This window comes from Lepisosteus oculatus, chromosome 14, assembly GCF_040954835.1.
Source record: "Lepisosteus oculatus isolate fLepOcu1 chromosome 14, fLepOcu1.hap2, whole genome shotgun sequence".
Taxonomy (NCBI): domain Eukaryota; kingdom Metazoa; phylum Chordata; class Actinopteri; order Semionotiformes; family Lepisosteidae; genus Lepisosteus; species Lepisosteus oculatus.
Window position 1 is genome coordinate 53,607,052 of NC_090709.1, and position 25,582 is coordinate 53,632,633.

Here is a 25,582-nt window from a genome sequence, read left to right on the forward strand (position 1 = left end):
ATTATTGAGAGACAGGCTCACTGTATGTATTTTTATTACTGAGAGAGAGGTTCACTGTCTGTTCCTAATGCTGGGAAAGGAGATCACACACTGCATTATTATTATTGAGAGACAAGCTCACTGTTCCTCAGGCTGGGACAGGAGATCACACTGTATTATTATTATTGAGAGTCTGGCTCACTGTTCCCCAGGCTGGGAGAGGAGGTCACACACTGTATTATTATTATTGAGAGACAGGCTAACTGTCTGTTCCTCAGGCTGGGACAGGAGATCACACACTGTATTTTTATTATTGAGAGACAGGCTCACTGTTCCTCAGGCTGGGACAGGAGATCACACTGTATTATTATTATTGAGAGACAAGCTCACTGTTCCTCTGGCTGGGAGAGGAGGTCACACACTGTATTATTATTATTGAGAGACAGGCTCACTGTCTGTTCCTCAGGCTAGGACAGGAAGTCACACACTGTATTATTATTATTGAGAGACAGGCTCACTGTCTGTTCCTCACGCTGGGACAGGAGATCACACATTGTATTAATATTATTGAGAGACAGGCTCACTGTTCCTCAGGCTGGGACAGTAGATCACACTGTATTATTATTATTGAGAGACAGGCTCACTGTCTGTTCCTCAGGTTAGGACAGGAAGTCATACACTGTATTATTATTATTATTGAGAGACAGGTTCACTGTCTGTTCCTCAGGCTGGGACAGGAGATCACACATTGTATTAATATTATTGAGAGACAGGCTCACTGTTCCTCAGGCTGGGACAGTAGATCACACTGTATTATTATTATTGAGAGACAGGCTCACTGTCTGTTCCTCAGGCTAGGACAGGAAGTCATACACTGTATTATTATTATTGAGAGACAGGTTCACTGTCTGTTCCTCAGGCTGGGACAGGAGATCACACACTGTATTATTATTATCGAGAGACCTGCTCTTTCCTGACTGTTCCTTAGGCTGGGACAGGAGATCATAATCTGCTTTATTATTATTGAGAGACTGGCTCACTCCTGTCTGTTCCTCAGGCTGGGACAGTGGATCACATACTATATTATTATAACTGAGAGACAGGCTCACTTTCTTTTCCCCAGACTGGGACAGAAGATCACACACTATATTATTATTGAGAGACAAGCTCACTGTCTGTTCCTCATGCTGGGACAGGAGATCACACACTGTATTATTTTTATTGAGAGACAGGCTCACTGTCTCTTCCTCAGGCTGGGACAGGAGGTCACACACTGTATTATTATTATTATTGAGAGACAGGTTCACTGTCTTTTCCTCAGGCTGGGACAGGAGATCACACACTGTATTATTATTATTGATAGACAGGCTCACTGTTCCTCAGGCTGGGACAGGAGATCACACTTTATTATTATTATTATTGAGAGACAGGCTCACTGTCTGTTCCTCATGCTGGGACAGGAGATCACACTCTGTATTATTATTATTGAGAGATAGGTTCACTGTCTGTTCCTCCGACTGGGACAGGAGATCACACGGTTTATTAATATTATTGTTGAGAGACATGCTCACTGTCTGTTCCTCTGGCTTTTGCAGGAAATAACACAGTGTATTATTAGTAATGAGAGACAGGCTCAGTGTTCCTCATGCTGGGACAGGAGATCAAAAACTGTATTATTATTATTGAGAGACAGGCTCACTGTCTGTTCCTCAGATTTGGACAGGAGATCACACACTGTATTATTATTATCGAGAGATTTGCTCTTTCTTGACTGTTCCTTAGGCTGGGACAGGAGATGATAATCTGCTTTATTATTATTGAGAGACTGGCTCACTCCTGTCTGTTCCTCAAGATGGGACAGTGGATCACACACTATATTATTATTACTGAGAGACAGGCTCACTTTCAATTCCCCAGACTGGGACAGAAGATCACACACTGTATTATTATTATTGAGAGACAGGCTCACTGTCTGTTCCCCAGGCTGGGACAGGAGATCACTCAATGTATTATTATTATTATTGAGATACAGGCTCACTGTCTGTTCCTCAGACAGGGACAGGAGATCACACAGTTTATTAATATTATTGTTGAGAGACATGATCACTGTCTGTTCCTCAGACTGGGAAAGGATATTCCACACTGGATTATTATTATTGAGAGACAGGATCACTGTCTGTTCCTCAGGCTAAGACAGGAGATCACACACTGGATTATTATTATTGAGAGACAGGTTTAGTGTCTGTTACCCAGGCTGGGACAGGAGATCAAAATTTGTTTTATTATTATTGAGAGACAGGCTCACTGTCTGTTCCACAGGCTGGGACAGGAGATCACACAGTTTATTTATATTATTGTTGAGAGACATGTTCACTGTCTGTTCCTCTGGCTGGGGCAGGAAATGACACACTGTATTATTATTATTGAGAGACAGGCTCGCATGTCTGCTCCTCAGGCTGGGACAGGAGATCACACACTGTATTATTATTATTGAGAGACAGGCTCACTGTCTTTTCCTCAGGCTGGGAAAGGAAGTCACACACTGTATTATTATTATTGAGAGACTGGCTCACTCCTGTCTGTTCCTCAGGTTGGGACAGGAGATCACACACCGTATTATTATTATTGAGAGACGGGCTGACTGTCTGTTCCTCAGGCTGGGACAGTGGATCACACGACGTTGCGCTGCTGATGCTCTCTGAAGACCGGCTAGTTAGTTTTGGCTGAAACTAGTGAAGTTTGTGCACAGGAGAAAAGATGACTGTGGGTCCCAGCAGGTCAGGAAGAAGACCAGTTCGTTCCTGATGAAGCGATAGTTCTGAATAGTGATTCAGCTGTCCACAGTTCCGACCTGTTCACGAGGCCTGCTGCTGGTGCTAACCTCGGGTGGATCGTTTGGTTACTCTCTGGCAACCTCCGCTCTCGACTCTTAGAAAAAAGCAAAGTTCTGGCACTCGGACACACTGGCCGTTCCGTGGTTGTCCAGGCTGAGTCTCAGGATGGTCAGGAGGCGCGCTGCGAGAATGTTCTGCCCTTGGGAGCCTTTCTGCTCCTGGGCCGTCCCGCCCTGGAATTGTCTCACAGCCCTGGAATTCTCCTTTGAATTCCCTTTAGAATAGTCTTGGAGCTCTGTGTTGCCTGTTTTTACCTGGAGGAACTTCAGCTCGTTTATTGGATGAAAGTTTCATGGGCATCAGAGACCCACGTGGGTTACTCGGCCCTACCAGTCCCTGATTGGTTGATGAAGGTGAGATATGAGTCACTTACTCCTGACACTTAGGAATGCAGTCCAGATGTCAATCTTGCACTCCCTAGACAGATAGGCGCCAATGGATGCCCATTGATCATGATAGCCAGACTTAGCTAAATGCATCCCCATTTGGGAGCTGTCCCTTATCAAAAGAAAACATCTTTAAATCAGCCTGCCTGAATAGCTTCTCTGTGGCTGCACCACAGAGATGAAGAGAGAGATGGGGCCTCATTTGGGAAAGCACAGCAACACTTAATTCTGTCTTATTAACAAGCATTGCCGCTACAATTAGTAGGAAGAAAGATACAATATTTTGAAAATGTAATATGTTTTAAAGGATTAAAGGGAAAATAAATACTTTATATACGCAAACTAATTCTACTGAGCTCCTCTAAACAATATCGCCTGAAGAATTGTCAAAGCACAGTGTATCAATTTGGGTGACAGTGGGGGAAAAGGATCACAACATTGAAAACCATAAGGCTTATTTTCAACAACAAAATTTGTGCTTGATAATATTTGACAAAAAAATTAATATTACACGCACGGAAATCAATATTTACTATTAGGGTAGAATGCAGCATAGAACAGTTGGATAGAAGGTTAGTGTAACTCTATAGTGCATCACAGAGGCTGGTCTCTTCCCCTCATTATGCAGGCTGACTTGTTCACAGTGAACTGTCCTCCAGCGATAGTCAGCTGTAATCACTTATGCAGACATGATGTTAATACTCTGACAGCATCTTGGCTGATTTGGTTAAAGTGTTTTCCTATTAAACAGGAGATTCTGCGTTCAAATCCCAGCAGTGTCTTTCTTCTTGTCTTGTCTTACAAAATGTATCACTATGGATGATTACATGCAGCTTGATTTTGTTTAATGCAAGTTTTCATTCCCTTTCTGATGGCTCTCTACAGTAATTTTTAAAAGTACTAATCGGGATGGATTACTGTACATATCCTCAGTAAAGGGGAATATATAATTAGTGACTATCCAAATTGCATTTTTGTGTGAAACACATTTCAGAAAATCGAAAACCAATTTTCAAAACTCACAATAACAAGACAAAGGCAAAACATAAGTTCACTTGCACTTTATGCATATTTACCACAACCTTGCCTTCTGATCATAAAAAGTCTTAATTTTAATATAGCAGTTTTAAATGGGACATTCAGAACATGGCATATGAGAATATATGGTTAACCGAGGATGAGCAAAGGATGATCGCACTTTCTGCTTATTGCTATGGACCTACCCCTGGTTATAAAAATGTCTCAAAATTCTGACACTGAGGTGTGAGACACAATGTAACAGGCTCTCATAATCCCGAAATACAAGAAATTTTACTGTAGCGTTTTATAAATTTGACCCTGTGAACATTGCATGTCCCTCCATCCTCATTACCAAAACATCTCAATGTCCCGACACTATGTACTTTTGTAATTACAACAATTCACTGTTTCATTTATGAGTTGTGACATTGTGAACATGGCATGTTAAAGTATTTAGAAAATCTAGATCAGAACAGGCTAAATGCAATTCCTAGTGATTTATCATTTTCTTACTTTCTAAATGAAAAAAATATTTTTTCAGTGATTATGACACTTCAGTATGACATAAAATATGCTTCAATGACAGAATAAATAATAATAATAAATAATCATCGAAAAAATACCCAAAGTGGACATTCATAGTTGTGATTATAGAATGTTAGATATCGGGTGAGTAGCTGCGTCAGCATGCGTAGGCTGCAAAGGAACAAGTAAAGGACTATTCCTGCTGAAAAGAAAAGAATCACAATGTTTCGGCTGTGGAGCCTTCTTCAGGTGTAAGAAAGACAGGGCAGTAAGCAAAGATAATTTTCTTTTTATCTTTGCTGAGTGCAGTTTATCGCTGATGACAACATCAAAGACATTAAGGAGTTTTTACAGCTAACAGCTCCACATCAACTTCCTTACATAACTAACCTCATCAGATCCCTCAACTCCCAACTCTTCCAGTTTCTCACTTCAGAGAAGGAAAAAAAACTCAAAATCCTCTACAGAGAAAAACCATCAACACCCTTATCACCTCCACCAATCCTAACCTTGGTGTTACTACACCCTCTGACCTTTCCCTTTCACCCCTTTGCATCCTCAGCTAACATATTTTAATAGTACAACAAAATTACAATAGATTGTACAGTATTTATGTTTAAAATTAAGGTAAATATGTCAAAATATCGAAGTCCAAATGCACGGTGCTAATGTAACAATGCTTGCATGTTCTTAAACAAATCTGCATTGTATTTTTAAAATATTTCAGCAGAGGATGCAACGGGGGTATAAATGACGACTCGACTTTTTCTTGGGTGAATATGGTTTTCTGGGGAGTTGCGATGTTGGGCATACAGTAATTGGACATTTCCCGGTGATTCTGAAACCTGTTAAGCACTCGCATTTCTTGCAAATATTAAAATGGTTAAGGTTTCGCTGAGAAATCCAATCGACCTTTGCGAAGACAATGTTTACATCACATAAGAAACACGTCTCTGGGTGGACTCGAACCACCAACCTTTCAGTGAACAACCGAACGCGCCACACAGATGGAATGGTGGGTCTGTGTCTCGCATCACAACTTCCAGGTTAAGCTGGTAATATTTCTTCTGCACTGATAATCAAGAATTGAATTTCATTTCTCGCAAGCTGTGTGAATTTCTTGAAATACAAGTTTTCCAGAAAGGAAATGAATACATGCATTCAACGAAATCAAGCCCTTTGTGATAGTCTGAAATGGTACGTTATGTACCACAAGATAGGAAAAAAAACATGACTGGGATTTTAACCTACGTGACCTACGGTACCAGACCGGAGTAAAGTTAGCTTGAAGTTCGAAAACGATTTTGGCACGCCTGTAGCGTTTACACGAAACCTCTTAGAATCGCGAGAATACTTGCTTTGTGTATAAAATACATTGTGAATGCTTTCTCAGCCTTTACTTTTTCGTTTATATGACATTTTTTTGACCAATCACGAATATTCTTTTGTCCATATCTTCGCAACGGAAGCACAGAACGCCTTCAAACCAAATACATTTTAAAGACCACGACATGTGGATATTTCCACAGCCTCTACATCAAAGTATCAGTGAGCTAATTATCTTTTTTTAAACCTCCGGTTTTTCATCGATGCGTAATTACGCACTAACTGGAACCTGGGGGACCGCTGTATACACAAGATCACAACGCGAGAAATACTGTTCAATACGGCTTCATGCGAAAAACCCGTATATGACTATAGGCAACAGAATAGTGCAGTCTCCAATTACTCAGACTGTAAGCACGCGAATAAAGCTTTGTCTGAATTCTGAAACCCTTTCTTTACGTCCTGTTTTCATTCAGGTAAGAGTCAACTATATGCACAATACTACTGACAGCAGGAAGATTAAAATATTCTTTACTCAGCAGCTTATTAAAAACAGCTCCCATGATGTTCAAACCGATTTTTTACACAGAACACTGACACAGCTTTGCGTTCTGAATCTCTTTTTCTCGTGCGTTTATTTAATGTGGCACAATGCACTGGGATAGGGGTATTCTGTTCACAGACCAATAGCATTTAAACCACAGCACCCACAATGCTGCAAGTAAGTGTTTTGCACACTAAGCAGAGAGCGATGTCTTCCTCGTTAGTATAGTGGCGAGTATCCCCACCTGTCACGCGGGAGACCGGGGTACATCAGGACGTGCATTGAAGTGAAAGCAGGATGCGCTGCGACATCCACTGTGCAGATCCCGCCACACTAAGAGGTGAGTGGGTCTTTTCGATCACAGCGCTAGGCGAATCCCCAAACAGTGTGCGTGGCAACAAACGAAACAGGCCTGTTTCAGCCCGGTTTCGATCCGGGGAAATCGGGTCCAGTAGTGGCGGGATCTGTACAGTGCATGTCGCAGCGCTTCAATGTGCTTCCTGATGTCCTACCCCGAGAACAGAAAAGACAGCGTCCGCAGCAACAACAGCTCAGGTCTCTGCACAGGAGCTAAGCTGCCCCCATCTCCTCTGCTCTGCTCTGCGGCTCCTGCGGATTGGAGTCCTGCCTGGAGCCGTGTTTGCAGGCGGCGGCTCCCCGCGCCCTGTCTGGGCGTCGTGTCCAAGAGCTCCTGGGAGGAAGAGCGAGCCCTCCCACTCGGGGGCTTTTCCACGGTCTGTGTGAGGAGGGGCGGGTGTGTCCAGTAGCTTATCGAGCGGAAGCCTGGGGCGGCGGAGAGCTGTGATCGTGCAGACCTTGAGGTGTCACCTCTTTGTCTGCTTTCCCGCCCCCCCTCCGCCCAAGCTCTGCTCCAAAGTAGCCCGGCAACCCCTCACACCTGCACGTGTCACAACCTAAGGTGCGGTCATGAGACACCCATGGGGTGTCGTTCTGTTCTTGCTAATTGTTTCCTGCCCGTCGCAGGCAGGAGTCCATGCGAGGAAGATGCGCTGGACAGAGCTCAGAGGGCGCACCTGGGTGGCTTTCCTTCTGAGTGACGTTCCTGCAACACTCTCCCACTACTCTTGGTGCGCTCATGCTGCAACACAGGAAGGCTGGAGCAGGTGGGTGTGGAGACTGTTAGACTGAAGATTTAAAGGTCCCTGGTTCGATCCCGGGTTTCAGCGTTTTGTTTCATGGAGCCCTCTGTTCCTCTCTGCAGCACCCCCTTCCTAAAGTGACGCTTCCCTTTCTCGTTTCAGCGTTTTGTTTCATGGAGCCCTCTGTTCCTCTCTGCAGCACCCCCTTCCTAAAGTGACGCTTCCCTTTCTCAGCCTGAAATGCAAGCGAGACACCAGCAGCAGTCCCTGCTGGTTTCCGTAGCGTAGAGGCTGTCACGTCAGCCTAACAGCTGAAAAGTCCCCGGTTCGAGACTGGGCGGAAACAGCATCGTTTTGCACGCTCCTGTACTTCACAGAGGTCTTGAGCGACCGGTCATTTGTTGCCAATGTATTTCCGGTGCCTTCATGCACTCTTGTACCAAACGCACGTTCCTTCTGTACACGGAGCAGATCATTCGCAATTGGGCTGTGCCGACAGACCAGGACGAGCTCTGTTGGCTCAAATGCAGTGCAGGACCTGCAAGAACAACAGAAAGATTAGCATCCAGCGGGGGCTTCTTAGTGAGCCCAAGATCTCATCAAGAATCGGCTCCAGCAACAGGGCTGGGCGCATTGTTCCATTCTCCGCCCACTCTCGGTGTAAACAAGTCTCTCCTGGTCTCTGCTTGAATTGCACTTTCCTGTGTTTGCTTTGGTGTAACTGGCTTCCCCTGCATGGGCGAATGTGAAGAAGATCCTTAGTAAGTCATTGAAGAAAACCGAGAAGAGGTCGGAGTGACCTCTGTCGTTCATCAACGATCCAGTCAGGCAGTACTCCTCTGTAAAGCGCCGTTCGTTCACATGGATTGGCTTTTTTTTGCCTTCATGCAAGTAGTAAAAGCAGACGCCCCTTTAGGGAGCCTGTCAGCACCCGGAGTTTTCCCCTTCTGTAAGCTCTCCATAGCCTCTCAGCTCTTCTACTGTCAAATTCCCCTCAAGTACTTCCCTATCTTCTTCACTCAAAACGTTTTCTAGGTTTGAGGTAAAAAAATGAATTTCTTCATCCTTTACCTCTGTAGAGCTGTACAGTCTTGAGTAGAAGTGTCACGCCCTCTGCAGCCAGAGGGCGGTCCTTCTCTGTCCTGTCCCTAGTTCCTGGTCTGCTGTCCTTCCTGTCCCTCTCTTTCCCTTGGGCTATATATTTCCGGGTCTTGCACTCTGTCCTCGCTCAGCACTGACGTTCGGATGTCCTGAGACCCGCCTAGCACCAGGGCGCCCCACGTCCGCTCCCTGAGGGCACAGGTTTCTATACGGCATTCCTGAACTCTTTGCACTAATGAACCCGGGCCTTTTTCCCGTCTCGCCGCTATGCATATGGGTCTTTTTCCGCACTCCTGCTCCCCACAGTTAGTCCCTTTGGACGTCCGTGACAAGAAGGCCTCGATGCAGGAGAGGATAGCACTCAGCTCTGTACTCTCTCTTCCCTCCTCATCAACTACACTTTCCATGACAGACTTGGAGCCTACCACTTTCCTGAAAAAGAAGCGAGTACACTTCTCATTTTCTTCCAAGAACTGCACTCTGCTTCTTAACAGCACTCCTCGACTGCTTTCTTCGGCTATGCTCCGGATGTCCTTTTTTAAAAGGGTGATATCCTCAAGCACATCGAAGCCACTGTGCAGCATCGTGTAGAGACGCTGCAGCTGCCTCTGTTTCCTGGCTAGCACTCCTCTCCGTCTGGCAGCAGCCTTCCTTCCCTCAGCCATGAAAAAGGCCTTTGTCCTCACCTTCACCTCCTCCCACCACTCTCTTACTGACCCGTACAGACACTGCAAGGACAGCCACTGTGATAGTTTCTCCTTGTAGCGGGATACTACCCCCTCGTTCTCTAGCAGCTTTGTGTTGAGTTTCCAGAGGCCTGGGCCAAAGACAGTCCCGCCCTGGAGTTCCACTCTACACCCTAAAGCCTGATGATCTGAGAAGAAGACAGGCTGAAGAGTGACCCCAACAACTTTCACTCTCTCTGAGACAAAGCAATAGTCAATTCTGGAGCTGCTATTCCTCCCTGACCATGTATATCCTGCTGTTGTGGGATATATACATCTATATGTGTCTGAGAGTTTAAAGTCTTGAACTAAGTTTTGCAGGGCCAGTGAGCTGGAATCCAATTTTATCGGCCTTTTGGCTAAGATCAAGTTCAAGTGGCATGCCCGCAGTTCTTGTCTTTCCAAAGTTCTAGAAGGCGATCGAAGATCCTGAAGAGTGCTTGAGCTGGTATCGCCCTAGATTGAGCCTAGGGGGTTAAGGCCAAGCAGCAGCTGAGCTGGTTGGGATCCGGCAGCAACGTTCTCTCTCTCTGCTCTCTCCTCTCCCCTCCCCCTTTCTCTTGCTCCACCTCCTTGGCCTCTTGGCTGGGAGTAGGTACTCGTGGCCTGCCCGCGGTGCTTGCTTTCTTCCTCGAGACTCAGAAGCGCTATCCACTCCCTCTCTCTCTCTCCTCCTGCGCCTGCACCTAGCTGGGCTTTGCCCACAAGGACAAAGTCCAGGGCTCACTCGCTGCTCCTTTAGCAGCTAAACCGTCCTCTCCACAGGACCTTGCTCTCTCTCTTTCTCTCCTTTTTTCTTTTTTCTCCTTTCCAGATGGCAGACAAGAAGACACTGATCCGGTTCCACTGGACCAAGAAAACAGAGACGATGCCAACTGCGAAATCCTTTTTCATTACCTTCCTGAGAGGGATCCTGCAGTTGGTGGCCGGAGATCTCTACTGCCTGCAAGACAACAAGGCAGAGAGATACATGGAGGCCTACATAGCCACGGACGCCTCATATGAAAAGGCAACGAAAATGATCAGAGAAAAAGGTAAGCACCCCTGTTTCTCTGATTTCAAGCCGGAGCCTATGAGGAAGACAAACCAGAGGACCATCACAATCCTCACGTACAACCCCTACGTACCAATGGCACTGGTAACAGCGTACCTAGGGAGGTATGTAACTGTGGTGGGCAAACCGACGGAGATCAGGGACAGTTGCGGCGTCTGGTACGGCAAACGCCAGTACCGAGTCCTCCTGAAAGAGGACCTAGAGGGCGTCGACGGTTTCCAGCACCCCCCGGCCCGCTTCAACATCGGAGCCGACAGGGGGTACCTTTACTACCCCAGGATGCCGGATTTCTGCAAGAAGTGCAGACAGTCCGGCCACAAGGAGAACATGTGTGACATCGTCAGATGTCACAACTGTAACAAAGAGGGGCACCTGGCAAAAACCTGCCGGGCAGCCAAAAATTGCGATGGATGCGGCGCCGAGGGACACCTCCTTCACTAATGCAAGGTAAGCAAACCTTCGTTTGCGCAGGTGGTGGAAGCCGACCAGCAGAAACCGGTCTCAAGACAAAGGGAGAGAGGTGAGAACAAAGAACCCGCACCTCCCCCGCAGAGAACCGAAACTGCCGAGGCCACACCCCAGCCGCACCAGTGCCTCAAGATGGCCGCCAGGACGACGGACAAAATGGCTGACCGGAGGAAGGGCCCTGGATAACTCCCAGCAAGAAGGGAAAGAGGATCCACCTTCGGAAGGACAAAAGAAAAGAGTGGTGTAGCGGCGAGGCTTAATAATAAGGCAGAATTAAGTGTTTCTGAGCTTCCCAAATGAGGCCCCATTTCTCTGTTCATCTCTGTGGTGCAGCCACAGAGAAACTATTCATGCAGGCTGATTTAAGATGTTTTCTTTTGATAAGGACAGCTCCCAAAGGGGGATGCACTTAGCTAAGCCTGGCTATCATGATCAATGGTCACCCATTGGCGCCTATCTGTCTAGGGAGTGCCAGTTGGACATCTGGACTGCATTCCTAAGTGTCAGGAGTAAGTGACTCATATCTCACCTTGATCAACCAATCAGGGACTGGTAGGGCCGAGTAACCCACATGGGACTCTGTTGCCCATGGAACTTTCAGCCAATCAATGAGCTGAAGTTCCTCCAGGTAAAAACAGGCAACACGAGATTCAGTAAGATTCAGTAAGATTCTGGAGAGGATTCTGTGGACTGTTCTAAAGGGAATTCAAAGGAGAATTCCAGGGCAGGACGGCCCAGGAGCAGAAGGCTCCCAAGGGCAGGACATTCTCGCAGAGCGCCTCCTGACCATCGTGAGACTCAGCCCGGACAACCACGGAACGGACAGTGTGTCCGAGTGCCAGAACCTTCCTTTGTTCTAAGAGTCTAGAGTGGAGGTTGCCAGAGAGTAACCAGCAGCAGGCTTCGTGAACAGGTCGGAACTGTGGACAGCTGAATCACTATTCAGAACTAGCTCTTCATCAGGAACGAACCAGTCCTCTTCCTGACTTGCTGGGACCCACAGTCATCTTTTCTCCTGTGCACAAACTTTGCTAGTTAAACCCAACACTAACTAGCTGGTCAGTGAGCATCTGCAGCGCACCATCGCAAGCCGCACAGCACAGCCTGGCACCGAGCCAGAGAGCGCAGATTGGACAGCAACAGCCTGCAACTGTTTCTTTGTGCCCGCAGGAGATCTGAATCCCCAGAGATTGGATGAGTATTCAACTTCACTGCATTACTGCTCGAGAATTCAATTGTAATCCCAACCAGTTGATATCAATTTAATTCCTAAGAGTTATGTTCTTGTTTTGAGTATCTAATGTAGAAGTTGTAACCAAGTTCACTTTAAGAAACGGTCTTAATGAATGATATACTGAATGTATGTCCTCTTGATATGTGTAACACTTCGTAACTGACTGAATATATATCTTTTGTATTCTGATAACCCTCTCGATAAGATCTGTTAGGTTTACATGCATATTTTATGTATTAATAAATGTATCCTCGTGTATTAGTACCTGTGTGTGTGCGTTGTTTGAGTTATGTCGCATGGTTGGATTCTAAAGCCATCAAAAGAATCAACTTTGTGATTTACTGCTACAATTAATAATTGTCTCAGTAAATGCCCAAACCCTACAGAACTGGTGCCTTCAGAGAGCCACTATGATTACATATTTGGCGTCCCTGAGCCGGTTTTCTTACATATTTGGCGTCCCTGAGCCGGTTTTCCTACAGTGGTAAGGGAGAACCGTTTCCTCGTCCTAGAGGAAACGGAACTTTCTTCCCCCGAGGCCCAGGAACAACCGGAGGAGGCAGCCCAGGAAATGGAAACCCCCCCCCCCGAGGCCCAAAGATGACAGGAAGTGACAGCCCAGGAAACGGAACCCCCCTCCTCCGAGTCCCACGGACAACAGGAGGAGGCAGCCCAGGAAGAGGTTACCCCCTCCCCCGAGGCCCAGGGACAACAGGAAGAGGCAGCCCAGGAAGTCGGAACCCCCTCCCCTGAGGCCCAGGAACAACAGGAAGAGGCAGCCCAGGAAGTGGAGCCCCCCTCCCCCAAGGCCCAGGAGCAACTGGAGGTCCCCGAAACTCCTGGAGAAAGGGAAGAAAAAAGCCTTCCCGAAGCGGTGGCGGAGAGTATCCTCGAGGAAGACAAGATTACTTTGAAGCCGCCCTGGAGCTGGGACTGATGGTAGGGCTGGACCTGTCCAGCATGTTTACCTTTCAGTCCCCAGCGAGACCTGGAGGGAGCCCAGCATATTCCCCCCAGGACCCGAACGAGAGGAGTTACATCTAGGCTAAACAGTGCCCAGATGTAGACTCCCAAGTTTTCCACTGTAAGCACAAAGAGAGGAGGTTCAACTTTCACTTGTTTAATCATGATTGTGAAACTTACCTTTCTAACAACTAACGTGAGAGGGCTAAGAGACCCGGTGAAAAGATGGGGAGTCTTTCATGATCTGGTCTCAAAGTCTTTCTCAGTTTGTTTCTTACAGGAGGTCCACCTGAAAGATGAAAGGGACAAGCTGACATTCACCAGGGAATGGACGAAGGGAGAATCATGCTGGAGCGTAGGAGGGGTCCACTCTTCCGGAGTGAGAATCCTCCTCAGAAACCCAGAGATGACGCTGGTTTCCAACTTCTCGGTGGTGCAGGGCCGGATCCTGGTCGCAGACATCGACTGGAGGGGGCAGAAGTTGAGAGCAATTAATGTCTATGCTCCGACGGAACCCTCTATCCGGAAGGAAGTGTTTGCTGACCTGGCCAGCTGCTGCACCACCTACAGACAGGTGGTGCTTGGCGGGGACTTCAACATTGACCGGGAGAAGGGGAGCAACGCTAGCTCGGCAGAGCTGGAGTCGCTACTCAAGCAGTTCTCCCTGGTAGACGGTTTCAGACAGTGCCGCCCTAACGACGCCGGAATGACATGGAAAAACTCCCGGGGAGTGTGCAGCCGCATGGACTACATCTTTCTGCACACGACCTGCTCCCTGGAATCGGCGACGGTGTCCCCGGAGTGGTATTCCAGCCACGAGCGCTTGACGGTGGTGGCTAACACCAACCTGCCGGGATTCGGTCGTGGGTACTGGAAGCTGAACCGGGAGATACTGCAGGAAGACGACTTCAAGGCACTGTTCCGTAAAGACTACGCGAGCTGGGTCAATCTGAGAGACGGCTACAGCTCCATGGTGGAATGGTGGGAGTCGGTGAAGGACAGGACCCGAACCCTGGCGCAGACGTACTGCAGACGGAAGGCGGCCAGGGAGAGGAAGGAAGCTGCACGACTCCAGAGACAACTATAGGAGGAGTACAGCTCGGCTAACGGGGGAGGAGCCTTCAATTCAGCCGGGCACGGGACCTGAAGGAGAGGCTCCGCAAACTCAATCAGGTCCGAGGAGCCCAGAAAAAGAGGGTGATCCACGGCCTGAGACGGGGAGATGGAGAGGAAGTGCTGGACGAAAGCGACAAGGTAGAAGCGGCCACCGCTTTCTACACGGAGCTGTTTTCAGAAAAGCAGACGGAGGTGGAGGCAGGCGATGCTTTTCTGGAGGAGCTGAAGGCACGAGTACCGGAGGAGGTGAGGGAGGACTTGGAGGGTCCGATCGCGGCCGAGGAGCTGAAGGCGGCGTACTTGTCCATGGAGAATGGCAAGGTGCCAGGGCCGGACGGACTCCCCAAGGAATTCTACACCTGCTTCTGGGACACCCTGGCGGCAGATCTGGTGGAAGTGGCGCAGAAGATCTTCCGCCGGGGGAAAATCGGAGACACCATGAGGGAGGGCATCATCTCCTCTTCAAGAGCCCTTAGCAGAGACGGTGAGATGGGACCCTGTCATCGACGGCCTGGAGATACCGGGAGGCGCGGGGGAAACCCTGAAAATCTCCCAGTACGCCGACGACACGATGCTGTTCCTGAGGTCGGACAGGGGGTTAAGGAGGGCCCTGCAGGTCATGGAGCAATACTCCAGAGCCTCATGGTCGAAAGTGGGGGGCGAGGCCGAAAGAGCAAACTGAAGTTCTTCGGGCCCTGGAAGCACAGGACGACAGCGCCGGAGGGTCTCGAGCTCTGCACGGAGCCCCTCAAAATACTGGGGGTTTCCTTCCAGAGCCAGGACAACGAGACCAACAACTGGACCAAGATGATCGCCAAGGTGAATGCGAAGCTGGGTCTGTGGAAAACACGGTCGCTGTCCTACACAGGGAAAGTGATGGTGTTGAAAGCAGACATCCTGCCGGCTTTGGTTTACCTGGCGGTGGTGTACCCGCTGCCGGCCAGACTCAGACGAGCGCCGCAAGGGATGATCTTCGGCTTCGTCTGGGGTGGCAAGTACGAGTACATCACGAGAAACCGGATGTGTCAGCCGGTCGAGGAAGGGGTTCGAGATGTCCCACATTTCCCCCTGAAACTCGACTGCATCTTCTACTGCAACCTCTGTCGGGCGCTGCAGGAGCCCATTGGCCACAAGTACCAGTACTTTGTCAGGCTGTGGCTCTCCGTCCCGATGAGGCACTTGGTCCAGTGGTCAAACACTGGGCCCAAGGCAGAGAGGCGACCGAAGTTCTACACCCACGCTGTCAAGTGGAGCAGGAGGTACGAGGCCACGAGACAGCCAGAGCTCTGCACCAACCACAGAGCCCTGTACAAAGAGGTGAGGGGGCATTTGGTCGCTGACGAAAGGCTGCAGGTTCCCAGACAAGTCTGGGAAAGGACACAGCCCAAAGAACTTGACAACCAACTGAAGGACCTCAACTGGATGGCTGTACACAAGAGACTGGCTACCAGAGAGGTTCTCTACAGACACTCGCTAACCAGGAATCCGCATTGCCCCCGGGACACGTGTTTTGTCGAGGAGACTCAGGAGCACGTGTTCTGGAGCTGCCTCTTCGCCAAGGCGGTGTGGGGCAGAATGGACAACATTATGCAACTCCTGGGAAAGGATGCGGTGCTCAGTTACCAGTACATTCTGCTGGGGGCTGGCACCCACCGGACTGGACAAGGGGACACAGGACCTGTGGGGGCTGCTACTGTCCCTCACAAAACAATGACTGTGGAAGGCGAGGAACACTCTCATCCGGCACAACATAAAGTGGGGGGCGAGGGAGCTGGAGAAGAGGATCCTGGCGGACCTCAGGAGGAGGACGAAGCACCACGTCGCCAAATGGGGTTTCCCCACGGCGAGGGAGCGCTGGAAAGGACTTTGGGATATACAGGGATTAAAGGACAATAGCAAGTGGTAGGTTTGGAGGGACTCTCTTAATTGCGCAAATCTGCCCCCACTTGCAAAGATTGATAACGGACAATCAATCTCCGTTCCGCCGTTGTTTTTTATTCCATGGAGTGCTAATATGAGTGAGATGTTCCTTTTGAGATGTTTTTTTTTTTTTGCGGAATAAAGTATATTTTGTAGCACAAAAAAAATCTTATGACAAGGTTTACAAGTTATCTGTTGAACTACATTCTAATAGGTGTGGTCACATTCCAGGTCATTTGTTTACGTTTTTGTTTCTGCAGCAACTGTTAGATGAAATGTGCTAATATGTAACCTAACTCCAGTGTGAATAACTAGAAGAGGGGAGCAGCTCCACTCCAGACCAAGGGAGCTTTGAGATTGGCTGGGCCAGATCTCTCATTTGCATATCTGATTTGGAAATATAACACTACACCCCCTTCTTGCATGGATTTAACTTGCACCCAAGAGTCCCCTACTGTGTATTGCTACTTATTTTTTTATGATAAGTGGTGATTACCAGTTGACAGGTTTTATTTGTTGAATTATAAATGGTTTTGTATTATCATCCTGAATGGCCTGTACTCAAGGTTTGGTAGGGAATGTGTTTTCATTTCATTTACCAAATTGAATTTTTGCTCTTTTAGTATTTGTCTAGAAGGCTTTCTGAAGTCAGGAAGCCCATTTATTTGGTGAAAAAAGATTCTGTATTAATATTAATATTGCTCATACAACATAAATAGGGTCTTTTATGAATAAAAAGATCTTGCACTTGGAAATCTTGATAAAGCTGTGTGCTTCCATACACTCGAGCAGTTTTGATTCCTAATATTTGACCTTAGGTGTGGGAACGGGTCTTTTTTGCATTTGATTTCCAATTGATCAGCACAGATCAGCATAGAAAATAGACCCATAAAGCAACCTCAGCAGTGACAAATGTCACTGGGTCACTTGGGTTTATACGTCAGGGTCCGGTAGTGAAGCTCCGCTCCTGTTTAGCCTCCGAAGCCGTACAGGGTGCGGCCCTGGCGCTTCAGCACGTACACCACGTCCATGGCGGTGACGGTCTTCCTCTTGGCATGCTCGGTGTAGGTGACGGCGTCGCGGATGACGTTCTCCAGGAACACCTTCAGCACCCCGCGGGTCTCCTCGTAGATCAGCCCGGAGATCCGCTTCACTCCCCCACGGCGAGCCAGGCGGCGGATGGCGGGCTTGGTGATTCCCTGGATGTTGTCACAGAGAACCTTATGGTGACGCTTAGCGCCTCCTTTCCCGAGTCCCTTTCCGCCTTTGCCTCTTCCAGACATCTTCTAGTTATCAGCTGTGAACACGACACACACTGCTCATCTTTGATGTATAATAGACATCTTTCTTTGATGTCTATTAGACATCAAAGAAAGATTTTTATAGGTGTAGAAACTAGTAAATAAAGCCAATGATTTGTTTTAGAAATGTATTCTTAAAATATACAATTATTCACACCTTAACAATATGTAGTTCAAATTATACATTATATACAATATTGTATTCAAATGTCTAATCATTATAAAAAACACAACTAGTAAACTTCAGTTAAAAATTCTAGTAACATGGCAATATATATAGTAATGACAAACACAAACTAATTACATGAACACGCTAATATTTAACTCAAAACCACATTTCGATTCAGATATAAATTTTTAAAATTTACAACTTCTTTATTTTCACGAAAATATTATTAATGTAGCACAAACGCTACTTTCTAATAAAGACAGAAAGAAACTGTTTGTTTTGTGTCTCATGGTGATCCTCCTCTCGAGACTAATGAAATGTTTAATATGATCCCTCGAGAAAAAAAAGGAATCAATTTCCGCCTGTAATGATTGATGCCCCATCAAACATTTTGTAATATCCCTGGAAGTTTATACAGTAGAATTCTGGTTCGTGGCTTAAATTCAAGGTAAATGAGACTAAGGAAACGAGTTGGAAACTTGATGTCGAAGTGGGATTTAAATCACCCATTTCACATTTTACTTCATTGGGCAGTATGTGCCTGAAAGCAATGCCACAGCATCCCTTCGATAGCTCAGTTGGTAGAGCGGAGGACTGTAGTAGAGTCAACAAGGAATCCTTAGGTCGCTGGTTCGATTCTGGCTCGAAGGAAGGTGCTTTTTGTGTAATTTAATCAAAGAGTTAAAAACGTTTTATTCAGACATTGATCAAAAGCTCAATAATCGACTAAGCAAAGGCTCCTGTTCCGAATTCAGCCCACGTCTGATTGTCTTGTTTTGGCCAAGATCTGATCTTTGAATTAAGGGACTAGACTGTCTGCTTTGTAATTCAAAAATACATACAAATGTCAAGTTTTTTGTAGATATAAAGGTGTTCTCTGTTTTCAAAGGATAGTTACTTCATTGGCATAATGATTTGGTATTGATTTTGTATCGTTGTATTATAAAGTTTGTGCTTTCTGTGTTTTTATCGTATTGTGAACTTATTTTTTAAACAAATGCTTACAAAGGCAAACACGGCACACATCTGTTTATACCAGCGGTGAATTGTACATTTTTATTAAGTACAAGCTACTGTGCACTTCTGGGAGTATAACAGGTTCGATATAAAGTGGCAAAAATATAAAAGGGGAAAATACCCCAGACTGCATGTAAAGCCCTTGTTGTGACTGTTTTAGATAAGATGGCGTACTATGCACGAAATGTTGCAGAAACACAATCTGATATTTTGATACAGGTAGGCCAGCGCTTCCAAAGCATGCAGGTGTAGAACAGGACTTAATGCATTTTTAGAATGCAGATTGCAGATTAGAATGGCATATGTTTAGCAATAATATTATTTATGGTACCTGAAAGTTTCAGGTTGTTGCACAAAGCTAAGGTATGCGTATACGTGATCTGACAACTGGAATCAATTTCCTGTCGTTAAACTCTGTTTATTTTTAAGTTGATAATAATAATAATAATAATAAACTTTATTTTATATAGCGCCTTTAAAGGTGGCTTCTCAAAGCGCTTTACAGGATGACAATAACAATAAATAAGAAGACTACAACAATAAATAAGAAAATTTCACAAGACAGGACACAATTATAATTACAACAATACAACAATAAAAATAGAGGAGACCGTGGAAGATGGTATTAAGAAGAGCAGAGGGGTGAAGAATGGAACCAGTTAAGTAAAGGCTTTTCTGAAGAAGAAGGTTTTGAGTCTGGATTTGAAGGAGTTTAGAGAAGGTGTCTCTCTAATATCCTTGGGCAAAGAGTTCCAGAGCTTGGGGGCATAGCAGGAGAAGGCCCTGTCGCCCATACAATGTAGACGGGCTTGGGGGACAGTAAGGAGGGCAGAATTTGAAGAGCGGAGGTTGCGAGGTGGGGAGTAGGGCGATAAAAGTTCAGACAGGTATTGAGGTGCCAAGCCATGTAAAGCCTTGTAGGTGAGCATGAGGATTTTAAAGTCTACGCGGAATTTGACCGGAAGCCAGTGCAAGGACTCCAGGATAGGAGTAATGTGAACACTTGTACTAGACCTGGTCAGGATTCTGGCTGCTGAATTTTGGACATACTGCAGCTTGTTCAGAGTAGATTTAGATACACCAGGGAGCAGAGCATTGCAGTAGTCAATTCGGGAGAATACAAATATGTTGATCAGCTTTTCAGCCACAGTTAATGATAGCATAGGGCGTAGTCTTGCGATATTTCTAAGGTGAAAAAAAGATGTTTTGACAGTATGCTGTACATGTGGGTCGAATGTTAAGCCAGAATCGAATATAACCCCAAGGTTTTTCAATTTTGATTGAAGCTCTAGTACAGAGCCATCTACAGACAGGGTTACAGGACTGGCTTTACGAAGTTGATGGGGGGTACCAATAAGCATGACTTCAGTCTTGTCACAGTTAAGATGAAGGAAGTTTTGAGTCATCCAAATTTTTATGTCAGAGATGAATTTAGATAGAATAGAGACAGCCACGTCAGTGTCGGGTTTGGTATGGATGTATATTTGAGTATCGTCAGCGTAAAAATGAAAGCTGAGGCCATGTGATCTTAAAAGCTGACCAAGTGGGAACATGTAAATGCTGAAGAGCAAGGGGCCCAGTATTGAGCCCTGGGGGACACCAGACTTGACAAGACCGATTTCAGACCTGTACCCATTGAGAGAGAGACAAAGTGACAGCGATCAGTGAGGTAAGACTTAAACCATTTGAGGGCAGTGTCAGAGACTCCAAACACAGTCTCAAGACGAGAAAGCAAGGTGTTATGGTCAACAGTGTCAAAGGCAGCACTGAGATCAAGAAGGATGAGTATGGAAAGAGAACCAGAATCAGAAGCTATTAGGAGATCGTTGGTGACTTTGACTAGGGCGGTTTCTGTGCTGTGAAGTTGACGGAAGCCAGATTGGAGGGGTTCGAAGTTGAGGCCCAGGATCCAAATCTTCAGTTCTGATTTTTTAAAGTGATATCTTTCCTTCCTGTCGTGGAAGTCACACGATGTGAGCAATTGTTTTTTTTACGTTGCGATCCAAAGAGCCTCAGACGCACAGTCTAACAGTAACCAAACCAGAATGCATTCTGCTGGGAGCCGGGCTGAGCTCATTCTCACTCCCTGTGCTGAAAACAGAATTATTTCTTCCCCGAACATCGTCTACAGATCACTTGTGCGCTTTTAACCTTCTCGCAGCTACGGGCGAGACTGACGCTCATGATATGAAGGCACCCGCTGGAACACATTCTCTAACTCTCACAATCGCGACAGACTTCGCTTTTTAAAAAAAAAGTAGATATAGCCCTGAAAAAAGCATTAGCTTTATCAGTTTTTACATTAATCTATTTTGAATCAAAGTTTGATTTTTTTATTGCATTTTACATTATAATAATAATAATTATCATCATCATCATTATTGCTTACACTTATATAGCGCTGTTCTGGATACTCCACTCAATGCGCTTTACAGGTAATGGGGACTCCCCTCCACCACCACCATTCTCCTGAATGAGCACAGAGATTCAGGACCTCGGTTTTACGTCTCAGCTGAAGGACGGCACCTGATTACAGTTTAGTGTCCCCGTCATTGTACTGGGGTATCAGGACCCGCATGGACTGCAGGGTGAGCGCCCAGCGACAGAAACCAGACGTGTGTCGGGCTCGGCTGTGAGCAGGACAGTGACGTCACGGGGACAAAGTAGAGGAAATCAAAACGGTTCTATAAAAGACCTGTGTCAGCTGTTGGTTTGCAGTCTGGACTCTAAATCCTCCGATCCGATTTTAAATCTCTCTAATACCTGAGCGGCTTCTTCCGAGTATTTATTCGTATACTTATCAGTAGTATGAAGGATGTGACAAATTTATGATTTCTTGGAACAAAATGGTTTTTATTTGCATTCGAAATGAAGCGGAATTTTAGCGCGACACACAAACCCTTTGTCTTTTTTAGATAGTAATTTTTAAACAGACATAAATGTAGAAAACGTGTTTTATTTTAGCACTACAATAGCAGGGTCAGTGGCGTAATGAATAACGTGTCAGGACTTCCATCAGAAAATTATACTGTAGGTTGGACTGCCGTCTGGCTTGTTTCGTTTATACCACTTACATTCTTTTATATAAATGAACTCCACCTGAAAGCTATAGAACACACTTTAGGTAAGTTGTCTGCAGCCTCATGCGAATTTCGACAACTTACCCAAAACACTGTACTGTCTGGAGTTCAGCTCCAGCTCTGAACTCAATTGCAATGAAAAACCATGCGTAACAAAACTGGAGAACAGCTGAACTTGTGCTCAGTTCGGTGATGAGGGTTCAGAACTGTCCTTGTTGTAATTAGCACGAACTGCACAGGCTCTGAATCAGACCATGTCAATTAGTCTGATCAGTGTAGGACACGTTAATGTAGAATTATTAATAGGTTTATTAGTTAGTTAGTTCAGGTTTACCCACCTGAACTAATGTAGAATTATTACTTGGTCTGTCTCTTGTTTGTATATAAATGAATGTCTCTGACAACTTAATGTTAGTTTTACGATGTAGGTCAGGTGTTGACATATGCACGAGTATACGAAATGTCTCACTCCTGATTCAACTTATGTTCTATAGGAGATTGGCGATTCCTCCTGTTTCTCGTACAACCATATCAGAACAGAAGACCGTGTCACCCAGCTGTGATTCAAGATCGACTCGCATCTTTATCCCTTTTTTGTTCGTGATCATTATTTTCTTTAGTTATGATCAATATTGAACTTTTTCGAAATGAAATGACAATAATCAAACATGCAGGCAGATTTTTTAAAAGTATTCAGAATTGACAGGGTGCCCCTTTGGAACAGTCGTCAGAAAATGTGAGAAAATGAAAGTTATGTAAGCTCTGACACAAAGCATTGAAGATTGGAATCTGAGTGTAAAAAAGCTACCCGTCTCCCAATGATAGGCAGGGATACACACCATGACTCGAATAGACTCAGCGAACTTTAACACCTATGATATTACGAGTGCTTTGCACGTGTCGAATTTCAAGAAGGAACTACTACAACAGTTGTGGATATAATTCATTACCACCGGCAAAGTCCAATACCGGCAACTTCTGAGAAAATAATGTTCACTCATGGAATTTGGTCTTTGAACGGCTGGCGGGAAAATTCATTTATACTCCTGTTGCACCCTCAGCTGAAACGTTAAAATAACAACGCAGATTTGTTGGAGAACCTGACAAGAATTATTGGGTTAGCACTGTATGTATTCTGGTATATTTACTTTAATTTTAATATAAATGTAAACATGCATGCTGTATAATCTATTGTAATTTTAATATATGTTAGCTGAGGATGCGAGGGGGGCTATTATACCTTGTGAAACACGCAAGGAACTGTAAAAAAGGCTGGTATTTGAAAAAAATTGGCGATCACAAGAAAACCACAATTTATGTGGTATTATCATCAATATCCTTCAAAATCTATGTTCAAATGAAGGATTTAAAGAAACTATGAAAAAAGCAACAGTAATAGCAGAGGATTTTGATTTTTGCTCTTCAAGTCAGTAGATCGACGTAGAGTTGCGCCCCTACAAACAGCACAAAGGATGAAACCCACCTCTTTCATTATTGCTATGTTTGTGCCGGTGAAAGTAGCGTTTGTGCTATTGAAAGCATCTCGGAAGATGAAGTTGCAGTCACTTCCACATGTCATGATATCATTAGATCGGACGACAAGAGCTGAAGCCCCCCCAGTCCAAGCCAGGAATGTGAGGAAGACAGACATGGAGGAAGGTAGTGTGGCCGAGTGGTCTAAGGCGCTGGATTTAGGCTCCAGTCTCTCTGGGGGCGTGGGTTTGAATCCCACCGCTGCCAAATGTTAGTGTTTTAAGACCTGCAATACGACCAGTAAAAGTGCTTTTTGTTAGGCTGCAGGAGGTGTTTAGAGATAGACTTTCTAAAAGACAGGCTAAACATCAAGGCAGAAAAAATATTTTGTTTTCTCAACAAAAATTCTCTTTGGCATGTTCAGCTTTATGTAGGGAACAACATCTGCCAAGATCACTTTTGAGGCAGTGCACATGATAGTGTACCGGCAAGTACAGTACATTCAATATTGGCTGTGGTGGTGAGCTGCTTTTGTCTGTGAAACTTTTAATTCTTCACGCCGAATCGTTGGCAGGGGTAATAGCTTATCTTTGAACAGAGCGCTCCATCAGAAATACTTTGTTCGTGCTCAAAAGAGATCAGAGGATTAACTTCATGAATTCACATAGCATACCTTACAGGAAAGATTTAAAAGGGGAATTGATTGTGCTACCTGATGTTGTTCCTGTGGTTTCTTTGGATACAAAGGTGAATGTTCTTTGACGTTCTGCTAGAGTATCCACTGGGTGGGTTTTATCGATTAGCTCAGATAGGTCATCAGTGCTCCGTCTCCGGAAAATAATCAGCACTGTTTTTTCCTGTGCTGTCTTTTAAAACATATAAGATCACGAGTTTACAGATTTCTCCAAATAACAACTATACATTTTAACCCAGCGGTTAGCATTCCTTCAATCCAATAGTTTTACTCTAGGTTAAAAGCAGCGCAATATACAGAGAGATGATATTCAAATATTTCAACGTTCTGTTGGATTACCTGTATGGAGATATCGCTCAGAATTCCTAATATGATTTTGAGTTCAGTTTTGCTTTACTACTTTCAGAGTCTTATATTGACCTTGCTGAAGCAGAGAAGTGACATAATCACAAATAGTCTTATTAATATTTCAGTTAAATCTTTTTTTCTGTAGTAACATCAGTTGATATTAATATTAGTCCTGATTTATAATTTTTTGTCATGGTTGATCTTAAATAATTTTGTAATTAGTTTCAGTTTTGAAAAATCATGCAGAGAAGCTACCAAAACTGGTATAGTTCATATAATGATTAATGCAATAGCAGCATTTTGGGTTGAAAACAAAAAGTATATCTTGGTATGAATCGTAACACTTCATAGGCAGCGTTCTAGGACTTCTCGCTTCAGATAAAGTTGTCAATACATCATAGATTTCTACTCAATCAATATCAGCAGTGTTATCACTACCGAACGCTAAATATAGATCCTGGCAATACTTCGTGAGATCTTCGTAAGAAAACCCAAATACTACGGAAGGAATCAAATTTATATGTTTCTTTGGATCGAGAAGATGATCATTATGAGACTCAAAACATGCCTGTCTTTTCTTTTTTCGAGGACAAATGGATTATTGAGGTGTAAAGATGGGTTCAAAACCAAAATCACCTGCTATCGCTGCTGTTTCTTCAAATCCTTCAACTGATCATCGATATCGAGGAATAATATATAGTTTCTTCAAATCCTTCAACTGATCATCGACATAGAGAAATAATATTATACAATTGTGGTTTTCTGTTAATTGCCAATTTGACTAATTACATCTTCGTTTACAGATGTCTTGCATGTATCACAAGGTATAATAGTCGTCGTGCGTCCTCAGTTAAAATGTACGACAAAAGTACAACATTTATGGTTACATCCATATTAAAATGAAGGTAAATATACCAAGATATTAAAATACAATTGTACAGTCCTAACTTAATAATGCCTGTGAAGTTTTCCAACAAATCCGAACTGTAATTTTGAAATATTATAGCTGAGAATGAAAAGAGAGTACAAAGATCAAATTCAATGAGTGAAAATGCACCAGTAGTTCTCTAAACTGAGTTTCTTCCCTGAAATGACTTGCTTGCGAAGCACCAAGCAGCCTTGAACGGATCGCGGAAATCAAATAT

The 25,582-nt window shown here is 45.1% G+C and overlaps 1 protein-coding gene and 3 non-coding genes across 4 annotated transcripts; 3 read left to right on the top strand and 1 right to left on the bottom strand.

Moving 5' to 3' along the window:
* The first annotated feature begins 16,960 nt into the window (after positions 1-16,960).
* Positions 16,961-17,016, top strand: LOC138243803 (U7 small nuclear RNA). Its single transcript, XR_011192421.1, has one exon. It is a non-coding gene; the product is annotated as a U7 small nuclear RNA (small nuclear RNA).
* A 281-nt stretch (positions 17,017-17,297) lies between these two features.
* On the bottom strand, positions 17,298-17,638 carry LOC138243007 (histone H4-like). The gene has a single exon (XM_069198502.1). It carries the CDS (start codon positions 17,636-17,638, stop codon positions 17,327-17,329), a length of 312 nt encoding a protein of 103 aa, XP_069054603.1. The 3' UTR covers positions 17,298-17,326.
* A 750-nt stretch (positions 17,639-18,388) lies between these two features.
* Positions 18,389-18,476, top strand: trnay-gua (transfer RNA tyrosine (anticodon GUA)). The gene is given in 2 exon segments: positions 18,389-18,425; positions 18,441-18,476. It is a non-coding gene; the product is annotated as a tRNA-Tyr (tRNA).
* Positions 18,477-23,580: 5,104 nt separating this feature from the next.
* On the top strand, positions 23,581-23,662 carry trnal-uag (transfer RNA leucine (anticodon UAG)). The gene has a single exon. It is a non-coding gene; the product is annotated as a tRNA-Leu (tRNA).
* The last annotated feature ends 1,920 nt before the right edge of the window (positions 23,663-25,582 follow it).

What these genes read in the sequence shown, in the direction of transcription:
- LOC138243007 (XM_069198502.1), bottom strand. Translation starts at nt 17,638, where the DNA reads ATGTCTGGAAGAGGCAAAGGCGGAAAGGGACTCGGGAAAGGAGGCGCT.